The 25829-nt window shown below is 39.2% G+C and overlaps 1 protein-coding gene across 1 annotated transcript in view; it reads right to left on the minus strand.

Annotated features, from left to right (window-relative positions):
• Positions 1 to 3174: 3174 nt before the first annotated feature.
• The window catches only part of ezr (ezrin), a 56186-nt gene continuing 33531 nt past the window's right edge, over positions 3175 to 25829 (minus strand). The window contains exons 8-14 of the mRNA NM_001030458.1: positions 18947 to 19043; positions 12189 to 12352; positions 11809 to 11939; positions 10156 to 10316; positions 9598 to 9690; positions 7039 to 7278; positions 3175 to 5374 (exon numbers count right to left, since the gene is read on the minus strand). Of these exons, the coding sequence (NP_001025629.1) occupies positions 5210 to 5374; positions 7039 to 7278; positions 9598 to 9690; positions 10156 to 10316; positions 11809 to 11939; positions 12189 to 12352; positions 18947 to 19043 (1051 nt within the window). The 3' untranslated portion in view covers positions 3175 to 5209. The remainder of the gene's footprint in view (positions 5375 to 7038; positions 7279 to 9597; positions 9691 to 10155; positions 10317 to 11808; positions 11940 to 12188; positions 12353 to 18946; positions 19044 to 25829) is intronic.

Raw genomic sequence — 25829 nt, forward strand, 5'->3', positions numbered from 1 at the left:
GGGTGAGCATACTTTTTACTAGCTTTATGCCACATATAATGATGTAAATGTGTTGATTTTGCTGGAGCTGAAATGACAGTGTTCAGTATGTTCTAATTGGGGCCCCTAAACCTATACATATTGGGCATCAAACTGTTCAGTGGACCCCTGGCATTCATATTTAGGGTGTTTTATTTGGTTACTTTATGACCTGTAGAAGAAAAGATACTATAGACTGGAAGCTTTGAAGCGATTTTTTAAAAATTTCAAACATTTTGATAAAAACCAATAACTTTAGGAAAGCACTTGATAGTTTGGAGTAGACAGACAGTTGTGCCTATTCTGGATTCCCCAGAATCTGTTCTTTCCAAAAATGTACAATTTTCTGGGATAAACCTTCTGTTAGTGGAATTTTTGTCCTTGAAATCTAAAGTATGCAGCTTTCTGGAGCAGTGCTTTGGAAATTTGGTAGTGTACTGCTGGGAGTTTTTGACCTATACAAGTGAGAAATCTCCATAAAACCATATATATTTGGTATTGGCATGTTCAGGAGACATAGGGCTTTCCAAATCAGTTGTATATTCGTGCATAAAATAATTTTTGTTTCTAGTATGTGTGTTTATATTATGGAAAATTTGATTTTTTATTTTCATTTTTAGACATTTAAAAAGCTTAGGTTGTCCTGAAAAAAACGATATATTGTTTTCCTGGGTAAACTAAAAGTCCCCCCGAGGAAAGGCCCCTAAAGTAAAACAGTGCAAAATGTTAAGAAACTGTCTGGCAATACAAGTTCCGCTTTGACCAAAAAGTGAAAGAGTTAAAGTAGCCCTGACTTTCCTCCAGTCACATAGTATAAAATACTATTGTTCATTTCCCCTACAACTCAACTTCTCCTACAATGCAACATTCTTTTTCTACCATTGGAGATATTATAGAAGCCCTGTAACGTCTTTGAATTGCAAACCCATCCCCCCAGTGCTCCAGGTGTGCTTGATGGTAAAGGAAAAAGGTTGGTAAAACGCTCCTCTTTTATCTACCATCCCTCCCAAAAAACATACAACCAATCTGGTTCCCCCATGTAGCAGCTCCCAGGGTTCTTTCTGCTCCCAGCACCTTCCAACAGTCCAAGGCACCCTTCGTTAACCACTTTGGTGCCCAAAATACTTTGTAAATGCTTCTATTAAAAAACCTATTTATTATATTGTCTATATAACTGATCCTTATTGGAGGCAAAACAATCCTATTACGTTTAATTATATTATATTTTGTAGACTTAAGGTGTGGAGATCCAGAATATGGAAAGATGTCTTGTTCAGAAAAGCCCAGTGCCTAAGCATTCAGAATAAAAGGTTCCAAACCTGTAACAATTAATGGGGAGACTAAGCCAGAATTGTATGTGCCACAGTACTGACACTCAAATACTAGTGGCCTTGATTTTTTACATTTCCAGGTTATATTATCCTACGCAAGGTCAGGCCCGGATTTGTGGGAAGGCCACAAAGGCCTGGACCTAGGGCGGCAGAGTTCCAGGCGGCAGCATGCCACCCACTGGCCGCATTCCACTCTACCACCTACTGTGCCTGTTAAACCTCCTGACCCCAGTGTGGGCCCTGTTGATCCTGTAGAGCAGTGCTGTCCAACTTCTGTTGTACCGAGGGCCGGAATTTTTCCGACCTATGTGGTGGAGGGCCGATAATGGAAGCCAGTTTTGACCACTCCCCTTTTTGAAACCGCACCCACTTGAAACCACACCCATGTTATCACATGACCATACCCATATTAATGGTTGTAGTACAGCAAAACCTGCCATACCCTGCCTTCCCTACCCTGCCTGTGTGCCATACTTTCACTGTGTGTGCCATTCTTGGCTAGTTTGTGCCATACTTGGCCTGTGTGTGCCATACTCTGCCTGCCCTACCCTGCCTGTGTATGCCATACTCTGCCTTCCCTACCCTGCCTGTGTGTGCCATACTTTCACTGTGTTTGCCATTCTTGGCTGGTTTGTGCCATACTCTGCCTGTGTGTGCCATACTCTGCCTGTGTGTGCCATACTCTGCCTGTGTGTGCCATACTCTGCTTGCCCTATGCTGCCTGTGTGAATGGCACACACAGCCTACAGTGACACAATGCTGGCACTGCTCCTACAGTCTGCACAATAACTATATATTAAAAAACTTTTTAATTGAAGTACCACCTCAGTTCTTTTTGTAGTGTGCAGGGATTATTTGTGGGTTTCTACTGCTCCTGAGGTGTGAACAGGGGAACAATATGGGTGATTACAGCCTGAGCCTGAGGTGTGAACACTGCAGGGGGTGAACAATGCAGAAATTAAAAGGTGTGAACAATACAGGGGATTACACATTTAAACAATACAGCCTGATTACAGCCAGAATCTGAGGTGAGAACCATGCAGGGGGGGGCAGTTAATCACAGTACTGATACCATTTAAAGCTTACACAAGAGTAAGCCATCAAAGCAGCTAGACAGGTGGGGGGCCACACAGAGGGGGGTCGCGGGCCGCCAGTTAGACAGCACTGCTGTAGAGCAATGCGCGGGTTGAAGCGCTAGCAGTTCTCGCATATAAGGGCACGTACACACAGGAAAGGTGGGACAGCTTAGAATGGTATCATAGGCTGGCCTAGGAGAGCATGAATTGAAATCCGACCCTGTGCAAGATCACAAGCTACTTGTACAACATTTGCTAAAAAAGTTTTATATGACATTACTGCGCAAACAAAGCTTGATTAAACATTCTTATTTTTGGTAATGAACATGTTTTATTACCAAGTAAATGTTTACCTAAAGTTAATTCAATATTCAAGTGGAAAAAATAATAATAATTTGTATCTCTAATATGGGCAGCAACTGCATAATATATGGGTAGCACGTGTAGAGAAGTTGCCTGGCATGATACTGGCTTGTGACTGGATCGCCAGAATACACTAGCAGCATTGAAGGCCTCTACACACGTAAGGGAGCTCTGTATGCTCTAGCTCCAGCACTCTCTGCTTTTTTATACTTACCCTCTCTGTTTTATACTTCTCTTCCAATTATCTGGGGGTGTTTGCGGGGAGGCTTGGCCCACCACTGTCATTTCTTGGACACTGTATTGTAATTCATCTTACACTGATTTAGCCACAAACAGACAATATCAAAATCAGAATATGGAGTGGCAAACTGAAAATGGGCACAAACTTTTATTCAACAAAGTTTTATTTCATAATGAAGCAGCAACAATAAAGCAGCTTGTCCAAAATTGTGCACTGCTGATATATAGTATAGGTATTCTCTTACAGGCAGGTTGCCTGTATTAATTCTCTCCAAATGACAATCTTACATATTAAAAATTTATAATTAATAAAGTAATTAAAAATCCCTTCATTCTTGGAGTCTAATAGCAATTCTTTCAAATAAGTAAGGTATAATTACATGTACTGATTATGCATTAAAGGAAATCTTATTTTACCAATTACTCTTTTAGCAAACTGGTCTACTGTAGGTAATTCATTAATTTACTTTATATAGTATTATTTGTAAAAATAACAAAAAATATACAACGCAAACTATTCTTTCTTTAATATGTTACAATGGATATATCTCACTATAATATTTATACATAAATACTATAATCTATGCCTGATTAGATAATACATATGAATTTTACATAAATTGTAACTTTAGAACATCCCATGGAATTCCCCAAAAGTTAAGTGTGGGTAGAGACTGACTAATTTTACAGTTCAAAGATGGATCCCAAAATGCATGATGATTGCTTTTTTTTGTTTCATTTTGACCAATGGAATGTTACTTGCATAAGAGAGTGTGATATATACTAGTGTTGGATGAAAGTTAATTGCAGCCTACATATCTTTTAATGGATCATTTTCCCTGGCTCCATAGACCACTAGTGAATAAAGTAAATGAAGTTTGCTAGACAAGTATAACAATTAGCTGCAACAGGGTAGAAAAGAATTATACAAATCCAACACCAATATTTCACTTTTATCAGCCTTTATTGACACATTTGTGTGATTTTTATCACGAATGGTGTGGCTTAATGGTATACTTGTCTTTACAAGCAAAAAACTGCAATTTCCTGCCAAAAGTAAGACCACCTAAAGGACAATTTGCAATTTCTAGATCATTTTGTAAGCTTTGTAAATAATGTCCAAGCGTCATTAATTGCAGTTAAACTATAATGTCCAGCATTCTCCAAGATTTAATGGTTTCTGGGTAGTTTTGAACAGTAGCTAGAGTTGCATATTCTCAGTTGCAGTATTTCTGTAGCGGATTTTTTTACTGAAATGAGATTCCCTGTTGATATTCTTGGCACCACATGAGAAAATCGTCAGATGGGGCATCATCTACATGGGAAATTATCATCCCGTTTTGCATACATTTTTTATATGTGATCATACATAATTAAAACTGGTTGCAATCCCAGTTTGTTATGGATCTAGAGGATTGTGTAGTATAAAAGACACAAGTAAGATATGTTTAAAAAGGTAAATCTGTGTACAACTATATAATGGAAAGATAATGTTACTAAACAATCATAATGTTAACATTAGCTAAGTCTCACAGAACTACATCTTTGACACATTTTAATTTTATTTCTTTTAACACCAATATATTTGATCTAACCATGTTGGAATACATACAAATTGCTGCGCTGTGGTGAAAGGTTTTATAAAAAAAAATGTATGGCACATCATTCTCAATACATGTGTAATCCATGGCATAGAACAACGCAAGTCAAATAAAACTAGTATGTCCCATCAGCATTTGTGTCTACAAAGGCATTTGCAACTTAACTGCTAAATATAGCAAATTTTCATATCTCCTTAAAAATATATTTATTTATTCTGCTCCACACTAAATGGAGAAAAGGCCTTTTGGCACAACAACTTCAAACATCAATTATGGTGCTTCTATTTCTATAAATGAGCCTTTAATTTTTAATAAAATAATGACTTAGATAATATCATGGTGCAAAATTTTGCCCGGTTGCTTATGGCAACTGTAATTCTGTTTTGGCCCCATGTTGCAAAGAAACAGATTTATGGTATCATATTTTAAACAGGTAGCGGTCTAAACAGGAAAGGAAATTGGAAAGAAGTTAATTTAATTTTCAAGACTATATTTGCCAATAATATGGAGCAGACAAACACACTGTAAAAACTTAAGATATCAAGTTCTACCCTCCTTAACCACTATTTACAAACATCATTTACATGGCTTCAAACTCATCAATTCTCTGCTTGGTGTTGCCCTGTCGAATTTGTCTCAGGGTCTTGTATTTGTCACGACCCGATTTGACATTTTCTGTGTGAAGGATGTCATTGTGTGTCTTCTTGGTCTCATCTCGTGCCTGAGACAGTTCACTTGTCAAAGCCTATAAAAATGACAGATACGATATGATGGATAGTATTTTATGGAAGTTATAATGAAAAGTTCAACAATTTTGCCTAAAATGTTTTAAGAACAATACAAGGTGAGCATTCTAAAAATGACTCTGTGATCAACTCTGTATGAAATAATTAACCTCTATGCATCTCTCAATAATCAACCTTAAATGTTCTGTAGGTAGCTACCAGATAAAGAACCTTAAAGGAGAAAGAAAGGTAAAAACTAAGTAAGCTTTATCAGAAAGGTCTATGTAAATACAGGCATAAGCACTCACAGAAACACTGCACTAACTTTGTTGTGTCTGTAATTCCTGTGCCAGAGACACGCAGCTTTCTGTTCTCTTTCCTGCTCCCCCCTCCCTCAAGAATGCTAAGAACTCCCTCCCCCCCTTAGGAATGTGGATCTGAGCCAATCAGCAGGAAGCTGACTCATAGGGGTAGATTCATGAAATCACAAGTTCGAATCCCAAGTGGGATAAATTCAGATAGGATACAAAATTTTCTGAAGATCGCAAATATGAAAAATCATATTAGTCACAATAATATCGTATTGGTGATCCGAAAGTCACAAAATTTTCATACTGAACGATTGGTGGGAAAACCTTTCCGTTTTTTTCGCGACTAATCTCCCTGTGTGCCAGACCCTTTAAACCCTTCACTCTTTTCAGTTTTGTTTGTAAAAAGAACAGTGAGACATTCTAGCTTTTAAGAGAAACATGTCATTTAAGCTGGCCACACACGTGGCGATTTTGATCTTTCGTGTGACCATCGGTCACACAAAAGATCGTTCCAACCCCCACTGACATTCAGGGCTGAAGCATCAGATATGGAGGTAGAAACAATAGGATTTCTACCTCCTTCTACCGATTCAGCCCTGATCATAGATTTTGCTCAGAAGCCTTCAATGGCACCCGATCAAAATCTTTTAACTCGCCCGATCAGCGAGTCGTCTCATATCTGCAGCCTTCTGCGATATCAGTCACCTCGCTGAGTTGCCATACACGCACCGAATATCGTACGAAACAAGGTTTTGTATGATATTATCGGTGCATGTATGGCCAGCTTAACTGTATGTACCTTTGCGTAAAGCACAGGTGTAGTTTCTGTCACAAACTTTTTTTTACCCTAATATACTAATTTATGATGGTGTCTGACAAAAAGTCATCATCTATTCTTTTTATTTTTGCTTCTGCCCACTATGTTTGTTACTGTAATTATTGCACAGAAAGGTTACAAAAGGCAGACAGAGCTTCTACTGTGCCTAGGAACACCAAAATTGTTTATAGAACACCATTATAAACCATGCAACAATCACCTTTGTAACAGTTATCCAAATTCAAAAAGTGCCTTCTATAAACAGTTTTAACTTATTGCCCTAGATGGGTTGATGACCTGCATCTATCTGTACCCTTATTCAGAGCACTTTTTACTGAGGCCTGTTTATCCTCTGTTTACATACTTGTTCCACAGTGTATTGCTCTGTCAAGTTTTTTGACTGCATAATGATAGCTGAAGAAGGAACACAGTTGGATTGATGGACTATAACTCATTTTTTGGTAGTATGACATTTGCAGTTCTATGGTAGATTTTGTGCTTTTATTTTATTAAAAATAGTAAAATAGACAGCTTTCCACATCTGTACTAATCTTACCATTAACTGTCTCTGAACACGCTCATTCTTCTCTGCCTCAGTCATTCTTGTCTGCATTTTGTTGTCCTCTAGGAAGTCAACACTGGACAACTCAGCACTATAACTTGTGTGCTCCAGTCCATCATCTGGCTCATGTACTCTGTATGGCTCATACACTGGAGGTGGTGGTGGTGGTGGGGTGGTCATCACCATGTGTAGTTCTTCTCTGGTTCGCAGAAGGTCAGTTTGGGCTTCTTGTGCCTGTAAAGAAGGATGACTGTGTTTAGAAATACATATATACACAATACACAACAAGGCATCCTTTTATGTCCAGATCATGCTTTATACAGCGCTGCGGAATATGTTGGCACTTTATAAATAAATGTTAATAATAATAATAATAATCATATAAGGGGTCATTTATGCAACTCCAGGGCGCAAGTGCTAGAGCACACCATTTGGTGCTACTTTAAAAAACAGTTGTTTTGCAGGAAAAGCTGTGCTCTGCTTTTGTGCCTGATTGAAAATCCTTGCGTGGAGCAGAGGAACAAAAAAGATTGTGTAGAAACTAATGAATATTTAGCAATGTTGCAAAGAAACTGGTGTTGCTAGTATACTGTGTTCTGTATGTATATTTATTTATGTTCTGTCATAATTCTACAAACAACTCATGCAGTTCAATGAGTTTTGACACCTACAGTGAACTGTATCATTTTTCATTACTCCCAACAAAAAAAACAAAATTGAAAAAGACACACAATGATCTGCCATATATCCAATTTTAAACATGCCTACTGTGTGACCACACCTCCAAATACCAGGTCAACTTTGAAAATACACATGGCAGCATTAGACAAAGAACATGACAGCATTAGACAAAAAAAAAAAATGAATTGTACTTTTTGTTGAATATTGGGAGTGGAAGGCTGTCTCTCCCCCACATTGTCTCACTCAGAGTATACCCAAGCTGCTCTCCCTTGCCAGCTCAACTAACCCATATTGGTTTGGTTGTGTAATGCACAAGAGGTCCATAAAGCAGTAGGGCAATTTTTCACACTTTCAGCACTACTTTTTAAGTAGCTCAACAACATAGTGCTAAGGTGGACAACAGCAATCTCACTGATTTGCATATAAATTAATAAATACCTGGGTGCTGGGCAGCAGAGGTTTGTACTGCACTTGAGTGAAAGGAGATTTTGGGTTATTTTATTTTCACAACAGAAGATTTATTTGCAAATGCCCTGGAGACTGTGGTGTTTCAGTCACCTACACAGAATGCTGCCACTAGAGACTGAAGTGTGCCAGTTACTCACACAGGGTGCCACCACTGGAGACTGAGGTGTGTGACTTACCTACACTGAATGCCACTAACACTATAACTATAGGCAGTAGACCTACTATCTAACTGCACTTATGCATGCTTCCTCTTTAAGGACTGAGAATGTTCCTGTGTATGCATGCTGCTTTCCTGCAGCAATTTTACCATTTAAAAAACCATATAGATTAAACCCAACGCATTTTGGCCCTTACAGCATAAACCTTCATCAGGGTCATACAAATAGAAAAAGTTCATGCTTGTACCTGAGCAGTGCCCTTTTGGATTAGTTCCTTACAGTTTTTTTTATCCACATTCCCTCACACAGATGCAATTCTCTATCTAATCCCACTACACAGGCACATGAGAGCATGCCTCCCAGCACTCGGCTCAGCCCCTAAGATGGTCAGTAAATAGGGTTAATGCATTGTGCCAGGAGGAATATAAACTGCTCTGTCTGATGAGGACAAAGCAGCATTTTAAATCTGCCTGAGTATGGCCAGTTTAGCTTCATGCAGGAAGTGGCAAGAATAGGTTCCAGAAGATATCAGTGATCTCTGTGACAGAATGCTTTGTTGTGAAAATGATGATTGGGGTTTTTTTAATAAAGTTTTGAGAGAGCATAATTAATTAATGTGTCAAATGGTGAGTTTTACCTTTAAGTTGTCGATAGTGGGAGATGTAAGCTTCAAGGGAGATGTTGCTAAACAGAGAACATTTTCATTGTTTAAAGGATTTTGCTGCCTGGTCCTGGAAGCTATAGTGTTCTGGAAAGAATCAGGCAGGCCAGATAATCCATTCCAGTAGTCCAGCTCATAAACTGGAGCTCACTTTCAACAGGAAGGCTCCTGTGGAAAGGTATTTAATTGTAGTGAGAATGTTAGAAAGGTCTCTCTGAACAGGGCACAGAGCCTGTGTTGGGACCTCCCAGAGGGGCTGTGGGTGCTGCCACGTCAAGGAGCACAAGGAGCCTTTGATGAAGGGACTGAGAGTCTGAGTCACTGTGAAATTGATGAAAAACAAGAGGCTGAGCAATCCTCCCAAAGGAGTATAGTGAGTACAGAAGTGACCCCAAATATATGTGTTTTCTTACTGGTAGTCCGCAAGGGGTTCAATTTATTTAGAGAGCTCAACAAATGTGCTGAAATGGTCACTTCTGTGTTTTAAATAAACTCCCTTAATTTGAAGAAAGCGTATGTTGTGGTTCTCACAAGCTTACAAAGAAAGAAACATGTTTAGTTTCATAGAAAGTGTAAAAAACTTACCCTCATTTGCCACTCGCTTGCTTCATCTTCTTTGACTCTCCTGGCCTCCTCCAGCAGTGAGATTCTAGCAGTATATTCTGATAGTTCAGAAGCCTAATTAGAGTATAGATATATATGAAAAGTGCATTATGTACATATAATATAGTCATGGTTAGGGATATACTGTACATACAAAAAGTGTACCAAAAAATAAAAAAAATATTTTTAATGAATACAAATAACTTGGCAGAGAAACTTAAACATGCCTTATGTATATATTTAAATATAATGCAAAGTAGAGAGTGGCAGGTTAAAATAATGCCTGACAGGGTTCTATGGTTCCCCTTTCCAACCCCTGCTTCCTATACCTTGGTCCCCAGATGTTTCTGGCCTACAACTGGAGAATTCTGGGAACTGTAGTCCAGCATCTGGGGACCCAACTCCATTCAGAAGCCAAAAAGTCAAGCTTCTCACTCATTTATTAAGTGTATGTAGATTTGGCATATTCATTAAGAGTTTCCAAAAAAAACATGGAAGTAAGAAAGAACTAATGCTCTGTCCCAGAAAAAAGTATCATACCAGTTGTTCTTGGCTTTTTGTCTGGGCAATTGCTTGTCTCTCCAGTTCTTCCTTGGCACGGAGAGCAGAAATACGTTCTGCTTCTAATCTCTCTGCCTCATACTGTGCCCGTCTTCTCTCTTCCTCCAATTCCTTGGCTCTTTGGATCTGCTCTGATAGTTCTGCAAACACAGATCAAAATATTGTCTTTTTAACGGTGATATCAAACCAATAAATGTATGAGACTCCCTTGGTAACTGAAAATGAAGAAAATATAGTAGCAAAGAAAGTAGCAGTTAAACATTTATAATTCCTGCATCATACTTTGATGAGTTTTTATTAGATGAATATATTCTCACTGTCTTTTAAGTGTTATCCTTAATATATATCCTTAGTGTATATATAATTCTACATTCATCACAGTAAAACTGACAGCTCTATAACCATTTAAAAGGTGACATTTTTCAATTGTAGAATTATAATTTTTTTTTTGTTTTATTCAGGATAGAAATACAAAGTGAAAGACCTGCCTCCCCATCAACAAAAGACCACCTGTCTGGAACCTGTCTGGAACCATGCCATGAAACATGCCCTTGGACATCAACTTCCAACACCTCCGATATCTTGATGGCACTGCCATAACAAGGCAATGCAATCTTGACTGTATATCTACTTGCTGCGGTAATCTGTCTGTTATGTTTAGTTTTCTTTTCAATAAAATTTAAGTTACAAATAAAAGAAATACAAAGTAAACCAAGTCAAGCAAAAAAAAAAAAATTACATTTCTAGTATAACAATCCCTAATTAATTAATCCTTAATTAATCCTTTCCCTGCCAACTATTGTACATAAATTCTACTCATGATGTAGAGTCTACTTTCCTAGGTTTAATGTTAAGTTTTTTTTCCCCAAAGACATGGCAGGTTAACTTATTAAAAACAGAGTTCGGTGGCACCTAGTTCTCAATAAGGCCCAGCAGACCTTCTATTTTTAGTCAAGCTATGAAAGCAGTCTGATGGTTCCATGAGAGATCATTTTTACAATTATTTATTAAATGGGATTGCCATAAAAAAATAATTCAAGATTCATCAAATGTATATAAGAATCTTTCAAAATAATCAATCAAAAATTTGGAACTGTTTTTGGGAAATAACTACATTACTATAAACTCTCTCCCTTCAGTCATTTTATTTTACATGCCCTATTGGTACCAGAATCAGGATTTTTTTTTATGTACAGTTGGGTCAAACAAATCATGAACAGTGATATAATGAATTCAGTAGTCCAGAGAACTTATTTGTGAACCTGAACCCATCATGCAAAGTGCAAACATTTTTTTTTGCATGCTGCGTTTAAATGTACAAAAACAGCTGCAGGCCTCTGCGCTCCATTTTGGGGCACAAAAACTTCCACTATTTGCTCCCTTTGCAAATACAACATAGACGTCCTCCCCTCCCATTGTCTACCGTAAGCATCATTATGAGGCGCATAGTAGGAGTATCAGGACTTTTTTACCCAAGGCTCAGTGCAGGGCACAGCATCAAGGGGGGCAAAAGTGCTTAGGATATGACCACTAAGGGGGTACTTGTGTCCCTTTAGTACTCTTGCACCTGTGCCCCACCAAGGTTTAATTGACCCCTCTACTACATGATAGTTGTTGTTCCTGTGGTATTACCTCTTTCTGCCCTCTTAGACTGTTCCTCATATTCATGCAATCTGAACATCAGTTCCTCTTTTTCTTTTATCATCTGCTCCCTCTCTCTCTCAATAGCTTCCCGTTTCTTCTTCTCTTGTTCTAATTGTTGTCTGCATTAAAAATGGAGAATAAAAGTTAAAGTTAAAAGTTGTACCTTAAATCTTTTAACGCCAGAATGTTTTAGACTATATTATTATTTGGCATAGCAATATAAGAGCAACAAGAAAACATTAAGTATTCCAGCTTTTCCTACTTTTCAGCTTTCACTTTCCAGTTCAGCAACCTCCACCTTATGGCTGCCCATCTTTTGACTGTCACCATGGTCACCAAGGTGTAATCATTTTCTTCCTTTTTCTCACCTTTCCAGTTGTTTCTGTAACTTCTCCTCTTTGGCCTGTGCTTTCATCTGCTGCACTTCAATTGTGTCTGGCTTTCTACGGCGCATGTACAGCTCATGATTTCCCATGCAAAGTTGAAGTATTCGTTTGTTGATTCTAAGACGAGGTGCATAAAACACAAAGTCCTAGGTGCACAAAAGAAAAACAGGACATTTATGAACTAATAGTTAATAAAGAATAAAAAAATTAAATTTTTACTGGAAGCCCTTCTATAATTCAGAGCATTGAGGACAAAGCAGATCAGAGAAAATAAACACTCACAGCTATATAATCATTAAAGTGTTGACAGTGATAAAAGGATTAGTGAACTATCTACAATTTTTAGACTATTTTCTTTGTCTGATTAACATGCTTTGTTCATAAAAGAGGCAGAGAATATGTCCTCATTGTAGAGAATTGCCAGCCCTTCTGCTGGTGGCATTTTTTCCCTAAACAAGCACTTCCATTCTAACATTGTAATACAGTAACATACATTTTAGTAGATGAGGTTAAAAAAAAACCCATATGTCCATCAAGATCAACCATTTTGTCTAAGTGAGTCTACTTAGTCTACTAGTTAATTTCAGCATAATTAAAACCATTTTAGCTGACTATACTGTACCAGATCAAAGAACCAATACTTTTTAACCTATTCTTCTCTTCATCTGCTGTTCTAGTTGTTCAGGAACAAAAAAATTCTAAAGTAAACCAGGAATTTTTATGACCCTCATATGAAATCCATCTGTTGGGCCTGTCGATCAGTTATATATTGTTCAGATTAGGCCCATGTATGTCCTCTTTTTGCTTTATTTATAATTGCAAGTGAGAAAATGCTAAAAGTAAGGGTGCATTTATGATTCAGAAAGATATGCGCAACCACAAATGTTCCTTTAAACTTGCCATGAATGCAAATGTGACCCTTCAGATGTTTTGATGAATTACTCACAAGTGGATGCACTGATTCAAGAGACCTGGACCTGGCACTATGGGGTGCCCTTAGTAAGTTGTGTTAATAGTTGCAACTGACTTGCACCAAACATATTTCACACTATTGCCATTATTAATGTTGTGTGCTGGAAGTGACGCCACTGAAACACAAATGATGAGGTATTATGTGCCACTTTGATAGATGAGGCTTAGGTTTTATGACTTCTCTTGATGAGTAAAACATAGGTAGTCCCATGTGTGACAAAGACTATTATCAAATGCTATTTTTTTTTAAACCCACACAACTACAGTGGCATTTTAGTAATAATCTGTCTAAGACTGATTTGAGTATAAGGATACTGTGAGAGCTGTGAAATTCCCTCCCCGAATCAGTCGTACTGGCTGATACATTATATAGCTTTAAGAAGGGGCTGGATGGATTCTTAGCAAGTGAGGGAATACAGGGTTATGGGAGATAGCTCTCAGTACAAGTGAGGGAATACAGGGTTATGGGAGATAGCTCTTAGTACAAGTTGATCCAGGGACTGGTCCAATTGCCATCTTGGAGTCAGGAAGGAATTTTTTCCCCTCTGCGGCAAATTAGAGAGGCTTCAGATGGGGTTTTTTTGCCTTCCTCTGGATCAACTAGTAGTTAGGCAGGTTATATATAGGCATTATAATTGAACATGATGGACGTATGTCTTTTTTCAACCCAACTTACTATGTTACTATGTTACATAGTCACCTGGGACGCTCCTATGTTCAGGTATGGAATGCCTGTGGAACCTCCACCACAGCTGGTTCTTGGTTGAGGAACAAACTTTGTTAATGTTCATCGCATTACTTATTTACCAAACTAATTTTACCATATGGAACGCATAGGGAATACAGGGTTATGGGAGATTGCTCTTAGTACAAGTTGATCCAAGGACTTGTCCGATTGCCATCTTGGAGTCAGGAAGGAATTTTTTCCCCTCTGCAGCAAATTAGAGAGGCTTCAGATGGGGTTTATTGCCTTCCTCTAGATCAACTAGAAGTTAGGCAGGTTATATATAGGCATTATGGTTGAACGTGATGGACGTATGTCTTTTTTCAACCCAACTTACTATGTTACTATAAATTTTTGTTTGTATTTCGCAGTTTAAACCTTTAAACTTTTTTCCTGAAAATTCTTTACCCTTGGCACGAATTATGACTATTCTGGTCAGCTCAGACCTCCTTGCTTCTCAAAAAAACATTGGAGGTTTTTTTCTCATGTTACTCAGGGCACTGGTATATTTACCTAGCTTTTTCTAATCTAGTATTACCATGGTTAAAATCTTTACGTTATATGTGAATGGGCTAAACAGAATAATGAAAAGGTATATGCTCATGAGAGAACTCCATAGACAGAGGCCGGATATTGCTATGATTCAGGAATCTCACTTGACATCCCCAGATAACCTTTCACTTAAAACTAAGCTCTAAACCAAATTATACCAAGCTACTACTAATGTTAAGAAAGCAGGCCTCATTACATTGATTCATAGGGATTGCCCATTTGAAGTCCAGAATGTACAGGCAGACCCTAAAGGTCACTACCTAATGCTGGATGGACTACTAGAAGGTAAACCACTTAAGCTAGCAAATATATATTCCCCCAATAAAAATGAATTGCATTTTCTCAGACGCACCCTTCTTAAAGCAAGAGGGGACTTCCAAACGCCAATAAGCATTCTCTCAGAGACTATAGATTGTTCACACCCATCTCAGCTTCAGCAATACAAGGTCCAATGCCAGAGATTTCGTCAGCTGGTCCAAAGACTGAATCTCCAAAATCTTTGGTGGATCCATCATCCCAACAAAAGAGCATATACCTTTTACTCTGCTTGCCACCAATTGTATTCTAGGCTTGATTTATTTCTGGGTTCATGTAACTTACTTAAGGGGCAAATTTATTTCCATAGCTTCTGCCAGGAAAAAAAAGAAAATGTCTGCTAAAATAATTCTAGAAGAGAAACTTTCCCGGCTTGAACGTAAGACACATACTGACCCCTCCGTTAGGCTACACAAAGAGATCCTTGGGGTTCGTAGGGAACTTAAAATGTTTGCACCAGGTGAAATAGAAAAAAGCACTAAAATGGACAAGATAAAAATTTTATGAAAAGGGAGATAAACCACACTCTCTACTAGCCAGGAAGGCTGCAAAAACCTTCCTGGCTAGTAGAGAGTGTGGTTTATCTCCCTTTTCATAAAATTTTTATCTTGTCCATTTTAGTGCTTTTTTCTATTTCACCTGGTGCAACAAACAGCTCGCACCACTATAATTTCTATAGATAAAGCCAATGGCAATAGAACATTCTCCCCTAAGGAATTGCAGGGGCTTTCCAGGAATACTACACCAGACTCTGTAATTTACCAACACCTTTAGCCCTGACACAAGAATCCGAGATTATCCGCACACAAGCCTTCCTCGTGAAGAATGTACACACCACCCTCATACAACGCAACATAGATAAGTTAATATCCAAGGAAGAAGTCAAGAATGTTATCAGGTCCCTCCCAACCTCAAAAGCCCCTGGCTTAGATGGATACACATATGCATACTATAAAAAATTCTCCCTCTCTTGATCCCATACTTAGTAAAAGCTTTCAACTCCTTCTTGACCGATAATACAATCCCTCATACAATGGTACACTCTTACATCACATTACTACACAAAGAAGGTAAGGACCCAAACCTATGCGGTAGTTATAGACCAATTGCCCTACTAAATTCAGATCTTAAATTATTCACTAAACTACTAGCTAACAGATTAGGTACACTTATTCCCCAACTTATTAACCTAGACCAAGTGGGTTTTATTTATGACCGACAGGCAGAACATAACACCTGCAGGGCCATAGATCTTATTGACACCTTAAATAAAACCCAGACCCCCACTCTATTGCTTAGCTTAGATGCCGAAAAGGCGTTTGATCGCCTCAACTGGGATTATATGTTCAAACTTTTTAAACAAATTGGCATTAAAGGGCCCTTCCTCAGAGCTATCCAGCATTTATACTCCAATTTCACAGTTACTCTAGAGGCACTTAATGGAGAAGGATCTAGGGGTTTTTGTAGATCCCAAATTGTCTAATTCCAGGCAGTGTCATTCTGTGGCTACTACAGCAAATGTGCTGTCTTGTATAAAAAAGGGCATTGACTCAAGGGATGAGAACATATTTTTGCCTCACCTTGAGTATGCAGTGCAGTTTTGGGCTCCAGTCCTTAAGAAGGATATTAATGAGCTGGAGAGAGTGCAGAGACATGCAACTAAACTGGTAAAGGGGATGGAAGATTTAAGCTATGAGGTTAGACTGTCGAGGTTGGGGTTGTTTTCTCTGGAAAAGAGGCGCTTGCGAGGGGACATGATTACTCTGTACAAGTACATTAGAGGGGATTATAGGCAGTTGGGGGATGTTCTTTTTTCCCATAAAAACAATCAGCGCACCAGAGGTCACCCCTATAGATTAGAGGAACAGAGCTTCCATTTGAAGCAGCGTAGGTGGTTTTTCACGGTGAGGGCAGTGAGGTTGTGGAATGCCCTTCCTAGTGATGTGGTAATGGCAGACTCTGTTAATGCCTTTAAGAGGGGCCTGGATGAGTTTTTGAACAAGCAGAATATCCAAGGCTATTGTGATACTAATATCTACAGTTAGTATTACTGGTTGTATATATATATAGTTTATGTATGTGAGTGTATAGATTGGTTAGTATAGGTTGTGTGCTGGGTTTACTCGGATGGGTTGAACTTGATGGACAATGGTCTTTTTTCAACCCTATGTAACTATGTAACTATTTAACTCCCAGAAGCATCCCATGGCCAGATCCCCATCCACAACGGCACGAGACAAGGGTGTCCTTGGTCACCTCTCCTGTATATACATAGTACTGAACCACTGGCCTCCACTATTTGGAAACACAATAATATAACAGGCCCCAAGATCCAAGACCAGGAGTTTGTTATCTCCCTATTTGCTGGCAATATTCTTTTAACATTGACAAACCCCTCAATTTCCTTACCTAATCTACATGCTCTACTATACAATATATATAGTTATTACTAACTAAATGTCAATAAGACAGAAGCCCTGCTACTTAATCTTCCCTGCCAAATTAAGGAGTACAAAATTCCACTATAAATGGAAAACCCACTCTCTCAAATATATATTGAATCTCTCTGGATTTCCCCAAATCCACCCAAATGCACTCCTATGGGACGATAAAGGAAAGGGCACCCCAGATATCCTACACCCAATGCACTTCACTCTTACCTTATGGAAAATATGCAAAGATAAATACCATTTAGCAAACCAGATTTCATTGGTGAAACCCCTCCTGGCTAATCCCTCTTTTACTCCAGGGATGTCAGAGAGATTCAAAAGCTATTGAGGTAAAATGGGGATGTCCAGAATACATGATTTCCTAGAACCACGGACATTTAAACAGCTTTCATTTGTTGAAATTCAAAATAAATACCAGGTACCCCATTCACGGTTATTTGAATACCTACAAATTAATCACTTTATTCAGACCAACTTTCCAAGAGACGCACATCCTCTATCTCTCACCCCTTTTGAGAGACTCTGTATAAAAGAACTACCCCAGAGAGCCTTGATTTCCATCCTGTATAGATTCTTGACTAATTAACCCGAGGATCCCTTCCCCAAACATTTCTATATGCCAAAGTGGGAAGAGATCACTTCCATGACCCTCCCCCTAGATAAATGGGCAGATATCTGGGACAATGCAAGGAGAATGGTGACATGTGTAAGCCATATATTCCCAGGCAGCACCCCACTATGCGGAAGAAACTGTGGCCAAAGGGGCACTCTTCAGCATATAATGTGGCACTGCCCCATGATCTCACCACTATAGAAGGAAATAGAGGGCCTGCTATCCTGCATTATGTTTGAAGACATTCAACTGGATATCTACACTGCTCTAGTGGGTAGGCCAATTCTAGACAATACAGCTGCAGAGACAAACTTTATTCTACTAGACTCGCAATTACTAAATAGTGGAAGAATCCATTATCTCCTAAACTTGCGGATATACTTTCAAGGGTGAGAGATACAAGGGAGATGGAGCACATGATGGCCAATGTCTACGACCGCTGCAAACAATGGGAGAAGGTCTGGTCTAATGGGGCTAATATATAGCTAATATTAGGACATAGAATAAATATACCTTTCACAAGATTAACTCTTCATCTGACCTATAACCATGACACATCATCTCCTTCCCAAGGGACTCAAACTTTCCTTTTTCCCTACTATTGTTAGCTTCTGATGAAGTGGCGAGGACGCCATGAAACGCGTTAAGCTGGGGGTGTAGTTTCATCAACATGTTTTTAATGGTAACAAGAAATAAAAAATATCTTTTTATTGCAAAGTAGTCTTGGCGTGCTCCGTCCATCAGCACAAATTTTTCTGTATTTCACCATGCCTGGATCGGGGGCGTAACTGGATGTAGAAGCACAGGACTCTTTTTTGATATGGTCCGGATCCGGTGAGTGCTCCCCGAATATTGTATATCCCTACTATTGTTGACTGCAACTTTTAATCTTAAGATTTACTGTTAACCCAAGAAAATCGAGTCAATCAGATTAATGATGAATGTTGATAAACAGGCCTGCCCTGTACCTAAGATATGGTCAACTTGGTTAAACTACTCGATTGTATCATTATGTTTTTACTATTGACCTTCTGAATGCCTGTTATAACTTGCACAAAATACCAATAAAAATGTAAGTTACAAAAAAAAGTTAAAATACAAGTTGAACTCTTACCGGTGCTTTCTTGTCAATGGGTTTGATAACAAACTTCTTGTCATTGAAAGAAATATTCCTTATTTCACTCCAGGGGAAACCAATCTTTGGTGTCAGTCTAAAGGCAATAGATTGCATGAATTAAACAAACATTCAAAAACACAAATTAAAAAAAACAAAAAAAAGCTATTTTCTTCTGTTTGTTTTTTTAGATTCCCAAGCAAAACAGATTAAACTTCTTTCCTTGGGTACCCTGGCTTTTAAGTTCCCAAGGCATGCTTGGTCACAGGGCCATAGGACAGCCATTTTCCTCAGAATTTTCAGCAGAATGTGAATCAGCCACTGGCAAGAAGAATTTTCTGCAATATTTGAGCCAGGATCATATGTTACAAGAATACAAATAGTAATAAAGCTAATCATCTCTGGGTTACAGGTGAGACTGAGAATACAGCCACTAAAATACTCAATGTGTTTTTGAATGGTACAATGGAAAAACACACTTTTCACAAAGTAAATAACAAGGCAGAGCTTAGCTAATTGCTGATTATTAGGGCTGAATACTAATCTTTAATCAGGGCATGCACAAATATGTGGAAACTATCATTAAACATAGTAAAATAATATAATAAGTTAGGTTGAAAAAAGACTTACGTCCATCACGTTCAACCTTGCCAAGGTCAATATATTAAATAACCTGTTGAAGAAGTTTCCCCACAAAGAAAATTTTAATAATTTTGGGGCTTAAGTAATAAAAGGCACTAGGTTTGCCCAGGAGCAGTAACCCATAGCAACCAATCAGCAGGAAGCATTTACTGGTCACCTGTTTAAAAGCAAATATCTTATTGGTAGCTATATGTTACTCCTCCTCGGATAGCCTCTTTAATTGGTGGAGTACTAATAAAAGGTGCAACATTTGCTATTGGCCTAATCTGCTTTCCAGAAAATCTGCCCCCACCCTCAATGAAAAACAAAGCTATTTCAATTACCAGAAAATTTGTATAAAAATATACATTTATATTTTGGGAAGTTCAAATAGTGTTTATAAACGTTTTTTACATAAGCCCAACTAAAAAAGCTTACAAGTAGAAAAACTGCAGAAAAGGAGAGAGTCTTTCTGCACCCTCAAGTGTAAACACAACACACTATGGAAAGCAGAGACTCTTCACAGAATTAACCCTTTTACTGCCAGCTGTTTTGGTCAAAGCGGAACTTGTATTGCCAGACAGTTTTTGAACATTTTGCAGTGTTTCACTTTAGGGGACTTTCCTCGGGGGCCTTTTAGTTTACCCAGGAAAACAATAACAACAATTGTTTTTTTTAGAACAACCTAAGCTTTTAAAATATGATAGAATTTTTGTGTAATTCCAATTCTGTAACAAGATAAAGGCTTCTAAATGTCTAAAAATGAAAAAAAAATCTACACTTCGTAATTTTCCATAATATAAACACACATACTAGAAACAAAAATTATTTTACTATTTATTATTAAATCCTATGTCTCCTGAACGTGCCAATACCAAATATATATAGTTTTATGGAGATTTCTCACTTGTATAGGTCAAAAACTCCCAGCAGTACACTACCAAATTTCCAAAGCACTGCTTCAGAAAGCTGCATACTTTAGATTTCAAGGACAAAAATTCCACTAAAAGAAGGTTTATCCCAGAAAATTGTACATTTTTGGAAAGAACCGATTCTGGGGAATCCAGAATAGGCACAACTGTCTGTCTACTCCAAAATATCAAGTCGCAATGCTTTCCTAAAGTTTTTGGTTTTTATCAAAATTTGTGAAATTTTTAAATAATCGCTTCAAAGCTTCCAGTCTATAGTATCTTATCTCCTACAGGTCATAAAGTAACCAAATAAAACACCCTAAATATGAACGCCAGGCGTCCACTGAACAGTTTGATGCCCAATATGTATAGGTTTACCTAAGTATGTGGCATGTATGGGCCCCAATGTGAACATACCTCCATATGATTTATTATTTCAGCGCATGCAAAATCAACACATTTACATCATTATATGTGAGATAAAGCTAGTAAAAAGTATGCTCACCCCAGAAAGTCATATATTTTTGGAAAGTACATATTCCCCCGAATCTAAAATGGGTACCCGTGTTTATCTACTCCAAAGTACCAAGCCGCACAGCTTTTCTGAAGTTAGCAATTTTGATGACATTTCCAAAAATCCCCTCAAAGCTTCCACTTTGCAGCATCTTATCTCCCACATAGTGTTAAGTACCAAGATAAAACACCCTAAATTTGAACGCCAGGGGTCCACTGAACAGTTTGATGCCCAATATGTATAGGTTTACCTAAATATTTGGCATGTAGGGGCCCCAATGGGAACATACCCCCATATTATTTCAGCTCCTGCAAAATCAACACATTTACATCCTTATGTGGGATAATGCTACAAAAAAAGTACACTCACCCCAGAAAGCCATATATTTTTGGAAAGTACACATCCCCCCAAATCTATAATGGGTAAACATTTCTTTTTGCTCCAAAGTACCAAGCTGTAAAGCTTTCCTAAGTTTGCAGATTTTTATGACATTTAGAAAATTGCATAAAAATGTTGCAATTTGCTGCATTTATCTCTCACAATTTCTTGATAAAGATCAGATAAAGGCAAGTCACCCCAAATAGGAACACCTAAGGTCTACTGAACAGTTTGATGCCCAATATGCATAGATATACCAAAGTCTGTGGTATGTACTGACCCCAAAATGAAAATAGCGCATATGGATTTCTCGCCTGCCAGCTCAGCTTTTGCATACAGAGCCTCTTGTCAGCGTATTGTGTGCCGAAACTTCCCCTAACTATACAGAGACCCCCAGAAAACCATATATTTTAAGTACACATTCTGATGAATTCAAAAAAGGTAAAGTTATTTTTGTACACCAATGTTACACCTGGCAAAGCTATGCTAAAAACAGATTAGGAACACTTATACAGGGATAAAAATGTGATAAAACCACAAAAATTGTGCAAATCAGTGAAACAACAAAATAAGTCACATGTAATGTAATTAGTGGTCAGAATATCTGATCCAATATCTCAGCGTCCCATTCGGCGCGCGCTGCTCCTGCCTCCTCTCACTGTGCCGGCCGTGCGTTTGTGCTACCCTGCTCGAGGTAAAGTTGGTGCTTTATCTGTCCTCTTCCTCTACTTAAAAAAACCAAAGAGAGAGTGGGAGTTAAGCGTGTTTTTCTTTCTGTTTTGTTGCAGTATGTCGCTCACCCCTGAGAACCCTGATATTGCTGCTGAAGCCAGAGCCTGTTTAACCTGCTTTAAAGGGAAAGAAATTTTGCAATGACTGTGTACTTGAAATTCTAAAGCCTCCTATGTCTGAACCACTGCATGCAACAGTCCCTATGAGTGTTGATACTGAAGATTCTAACAAAGCTGAGTCTTCCTCTAAGGATGTGTTAGCATGGATTAAGCAAGCTGTTGCTGAGGGAATTAAACAGGCTGCAGTTCCTAAAAGGACAAGGGCTTCCACTAGCAAATATTGTGATGAAAGTAGTTCTTCCTCTTCAACTAGAGATGATTTTGTCTTCCTCTGAGGATGATGATGAGGAGTCATATGGCTTTGATTATAAGCTTGTGTCCATGCTTATTAAGGCTGTTAAACAGACTTTGTCTCTCCAAGATTCTAATGCTTCTTCTTCCTCTGTGGTACTCATTAATAAAAAGAAAAAGACTGCCTTTCCTCTGCATCAGGAGATTAAAGGAGACATATCCTATAAAAATTAGGAATGTACCAGAGAATTATACTCCTCTAGATATAGAAGGATTGTGCTTAAAAAAGTTGTATTTCAGACTGATTTATTGAGAAATTCCACCAAAACCCCACTAGTCCCGCCCATCTGTTCCACTTCCTGCTGGCTGAATTCTCTGGATGAGCTGGGGAGCCGGCGGCCCTCCATACACTGCACTGTAGGATAGGAACCAATCAGCAGCTAGCCTGACCTGATAGGGAACTGAAGCCTGTCTTTGCTTGTGAGACTGCAGGGCTGTGATTGGCTCTCCACCTCCTACTGTGCTTCTGGCAGGGACCTTTAGGACACGCCCACTCTCCATTTCAAACTCGGACAGAGAAGTGATAGGATCTATAGGGAGCTCCAATAAAGGGGCCATTTTTACAGATAGGATTCATTTTAAGCACAAAGGGAAACCAGCACCGTATATTATTCATAATTGCCTACAAAATTAGGGTTTTCCCATTTATCCAATATGTCTCCTTTAAGTCTCTTATAGAGGCAGAATTGCAAAAGACTGCCAAGAAGGTGCCTACAGATTCCAAATTTGCTAAAATTTATCCTTTTCCAGATGATGTTGTTCTGAGTTGGGATACTCTGCCAGTTGTTGATGCTCCAGTGGCTCATCTCTCAAAGAAAACAGCATTGCCAATAGATGATGTATCCTCCTTAAAGCATCCTATGGACTGGAGGATGGAGACTGATCTGAGGAGGGTCTTTTTAGCTACCGGTGCATTATATAGACCTTCAGTAGCTCAAATTTCTGTTTCTAAGGCCACAAGGGTTTGGCTGGAAAATTTGGAAGCAGCTGTTGGCTCCAGAGCTTCGTGGGATTCAATTAAAAATATCCTAGCTAATTTAAAGATAGCTGCCTCATTTTCCTTGGAAGCATCAATAGACATCACCAAGCTTGTTGCCCGTACCACGGCACTTTCCATTTCAACAAGGAGAGCCCTCTGGCTTAAGGGTTGGTATGCCGATACAGCTTCAAAGAATACCCTTTGCAGGCTCCCTTATGAAGGGGGACGCTTGTTTGGTAAATACTTAGACGAGATCATCACGAAATCATCTGGAGGGAAGTCAACTTTTCTACCTCAAAATAAGTGTTTCAAGGAGACTTTTCGAAGATCACAGTCAGAGAGGCTATATATTAGGCGCAGAGAGGAGAATAGATCCTTCAGAGGAGGCAGGGAGTCCTTTCGTTCCCAGAACTGTCGCTTGGGACAATCCAGTCTGTTCCAGTCTCGAAAGACTAGATTCTCCAGATCCCCCAAGGCTCAGAACAAAACAACATGAGATGGGGCCTGCTCAGCCTTCGAAAGTAGGGGCCAGACTTCTGCAGTTCAGGGAGGCCTGGGCAGGAATCACAACCAACTCCTGGGTATTGGACATAATCCTCAGGGGCTACAGAATAGAATTTTCCTCAAAACCTTTTCAAAATTATTTTTGCGAAACAAGAATCCCAAGGGACAGGGAGGCTTTTTGAACTATGGAAGAGTATGTCCAGCAACTGATCCTGAAGGAAGCAGTTGTCAGGGTTCCAACCCTGAAGAAAACAAAGGGAATTTATTCACCACTTTTTCTTGTAACAAAGAGTACTGGAGATCTTCGGCCAAACCTAGATCTGAGAAAATTGAACAAATTTGTGAAGGTACAGTCCTTCAGGATGGAGTCATTAGCTACCATCAGGCCACCAATCAATTGTGGGGATTGGTTAATTTCACTAGACCTGAAGGATGCCTATTTACACGTGCCGGTGACAGTAGAACACCAGTCCTTCCTGAGATTTGCCTGGAGAACGTTGCACCTTCTATTCACATGTCTCCCCTTTGGCCTCTCAACGTCCCCCAGAAAGTTCTCGTTGTGGCTATAGCTTGGCTCAGACAGGCAGGCCTAGAGATCTACCATTATTTGGACGACCTTCTCTTAGTGTCCAGGTCCAGAGAACAAGCGGTGAAGAATCGGGATCTGACAATATCCAAGCTCAAAAATTTGGGTTGGCTAATAAACCACAAGAAGGGCAATCTTACCCCTTCTCAAACTCTACCATTTTTAGGGGCTCTGATACAAACAATCTAATCCAATTAAGCCGGGAGAGAGTTGTGAAACTACAGGCAGAGATCTCCAAGGTTTGTCTGCAGACTCACATCATTGCAAGACACATGATGAAAGTCCTGGGTCTGATGGCATCCTGCATTGGCCTAGTCAGTTGGGCCAGGTGGAAGGTGAGACCTTTACAGTTCCAGTTTCTGAGCGTGTGGGACAGAAACCAGAAGGATTGGGCACAGTTGATTCCTCTACCACAAAAGTTAAGAACAAGTCTTTGTAGGTGGGAAGAAGAAAGAAATTTGCTAAACGGGTTCTCAATCCTAGAACCAACTTGGATAGAAATCTATACAGACGCTTTAGCAGAAGGCTGCGGAGCACATTGCCTTGGCCACTCAGCACAAGGTGTCTGGCATTCAAACTTAGGGCATGTCCCTTCAAACATTTTAGAGCTAAGGGCCATAGAGCAGGCTCTAAGAGCGTTCTTAGATCTCATCATAGGTGCTTCAATAAAAATCAGATCAGACAACGTTGCGGCCGTATCCTATGTGAGAAGGCAGGGCGGCAAAAGGAGTCTAAAGCTCGTCAGAGAAATAGAACCCATTCTACAGTGGGCAGAGGAAAATCTACAGGATCTTACAGCAGTGTACATTCCAGGCACACAGGACATCACGGCAGACTTCATTTCCAGGCGTCCTCTAGACTACACGGAATGGGAACTGAATCAAGATGTCTTCAACTTGATAACCCAGACATGGGGGATTCCAGCCATAGATCTGATGGCAACCCCACAAAACTCAAAAGTGGCACAATTCTTCTCGAGGGTCCCATACCCGCAAGCTGAGGCAGTGGATGCCCTAGCCCAGGATTGGGGGGAGGAACTCTCTTACATCTTTTCTCCCCTTCCCATGATAGCCTTAGTACTCCACAAGATGAACAGATCTACAGCCAATGTCATAGCAATCTTATCAGATTGGCCATGTCGACCCTGGTATCCTCTCCTCAGGAGACTGATGTGTCAGCCACTCATTCATCTCAGGAACAGATGGGATTTGCTTGTGCATTGACCAGTAGTTCATCCCTTTCCTCATC

Source organism: Xenopus tropicalis, chromosome 5, assembly GCF_000004195.4.
Source record: "Xenopus tropicalis strain Nigerian chromosome 5, UCB_Xtro_10.0, whole genome shotgun sequence".
NCBI lineage: Eukaryota > Metazoa > Chordata > Amphibia > Anura > Pipidae > Xenopus > Xenopus tropicalis.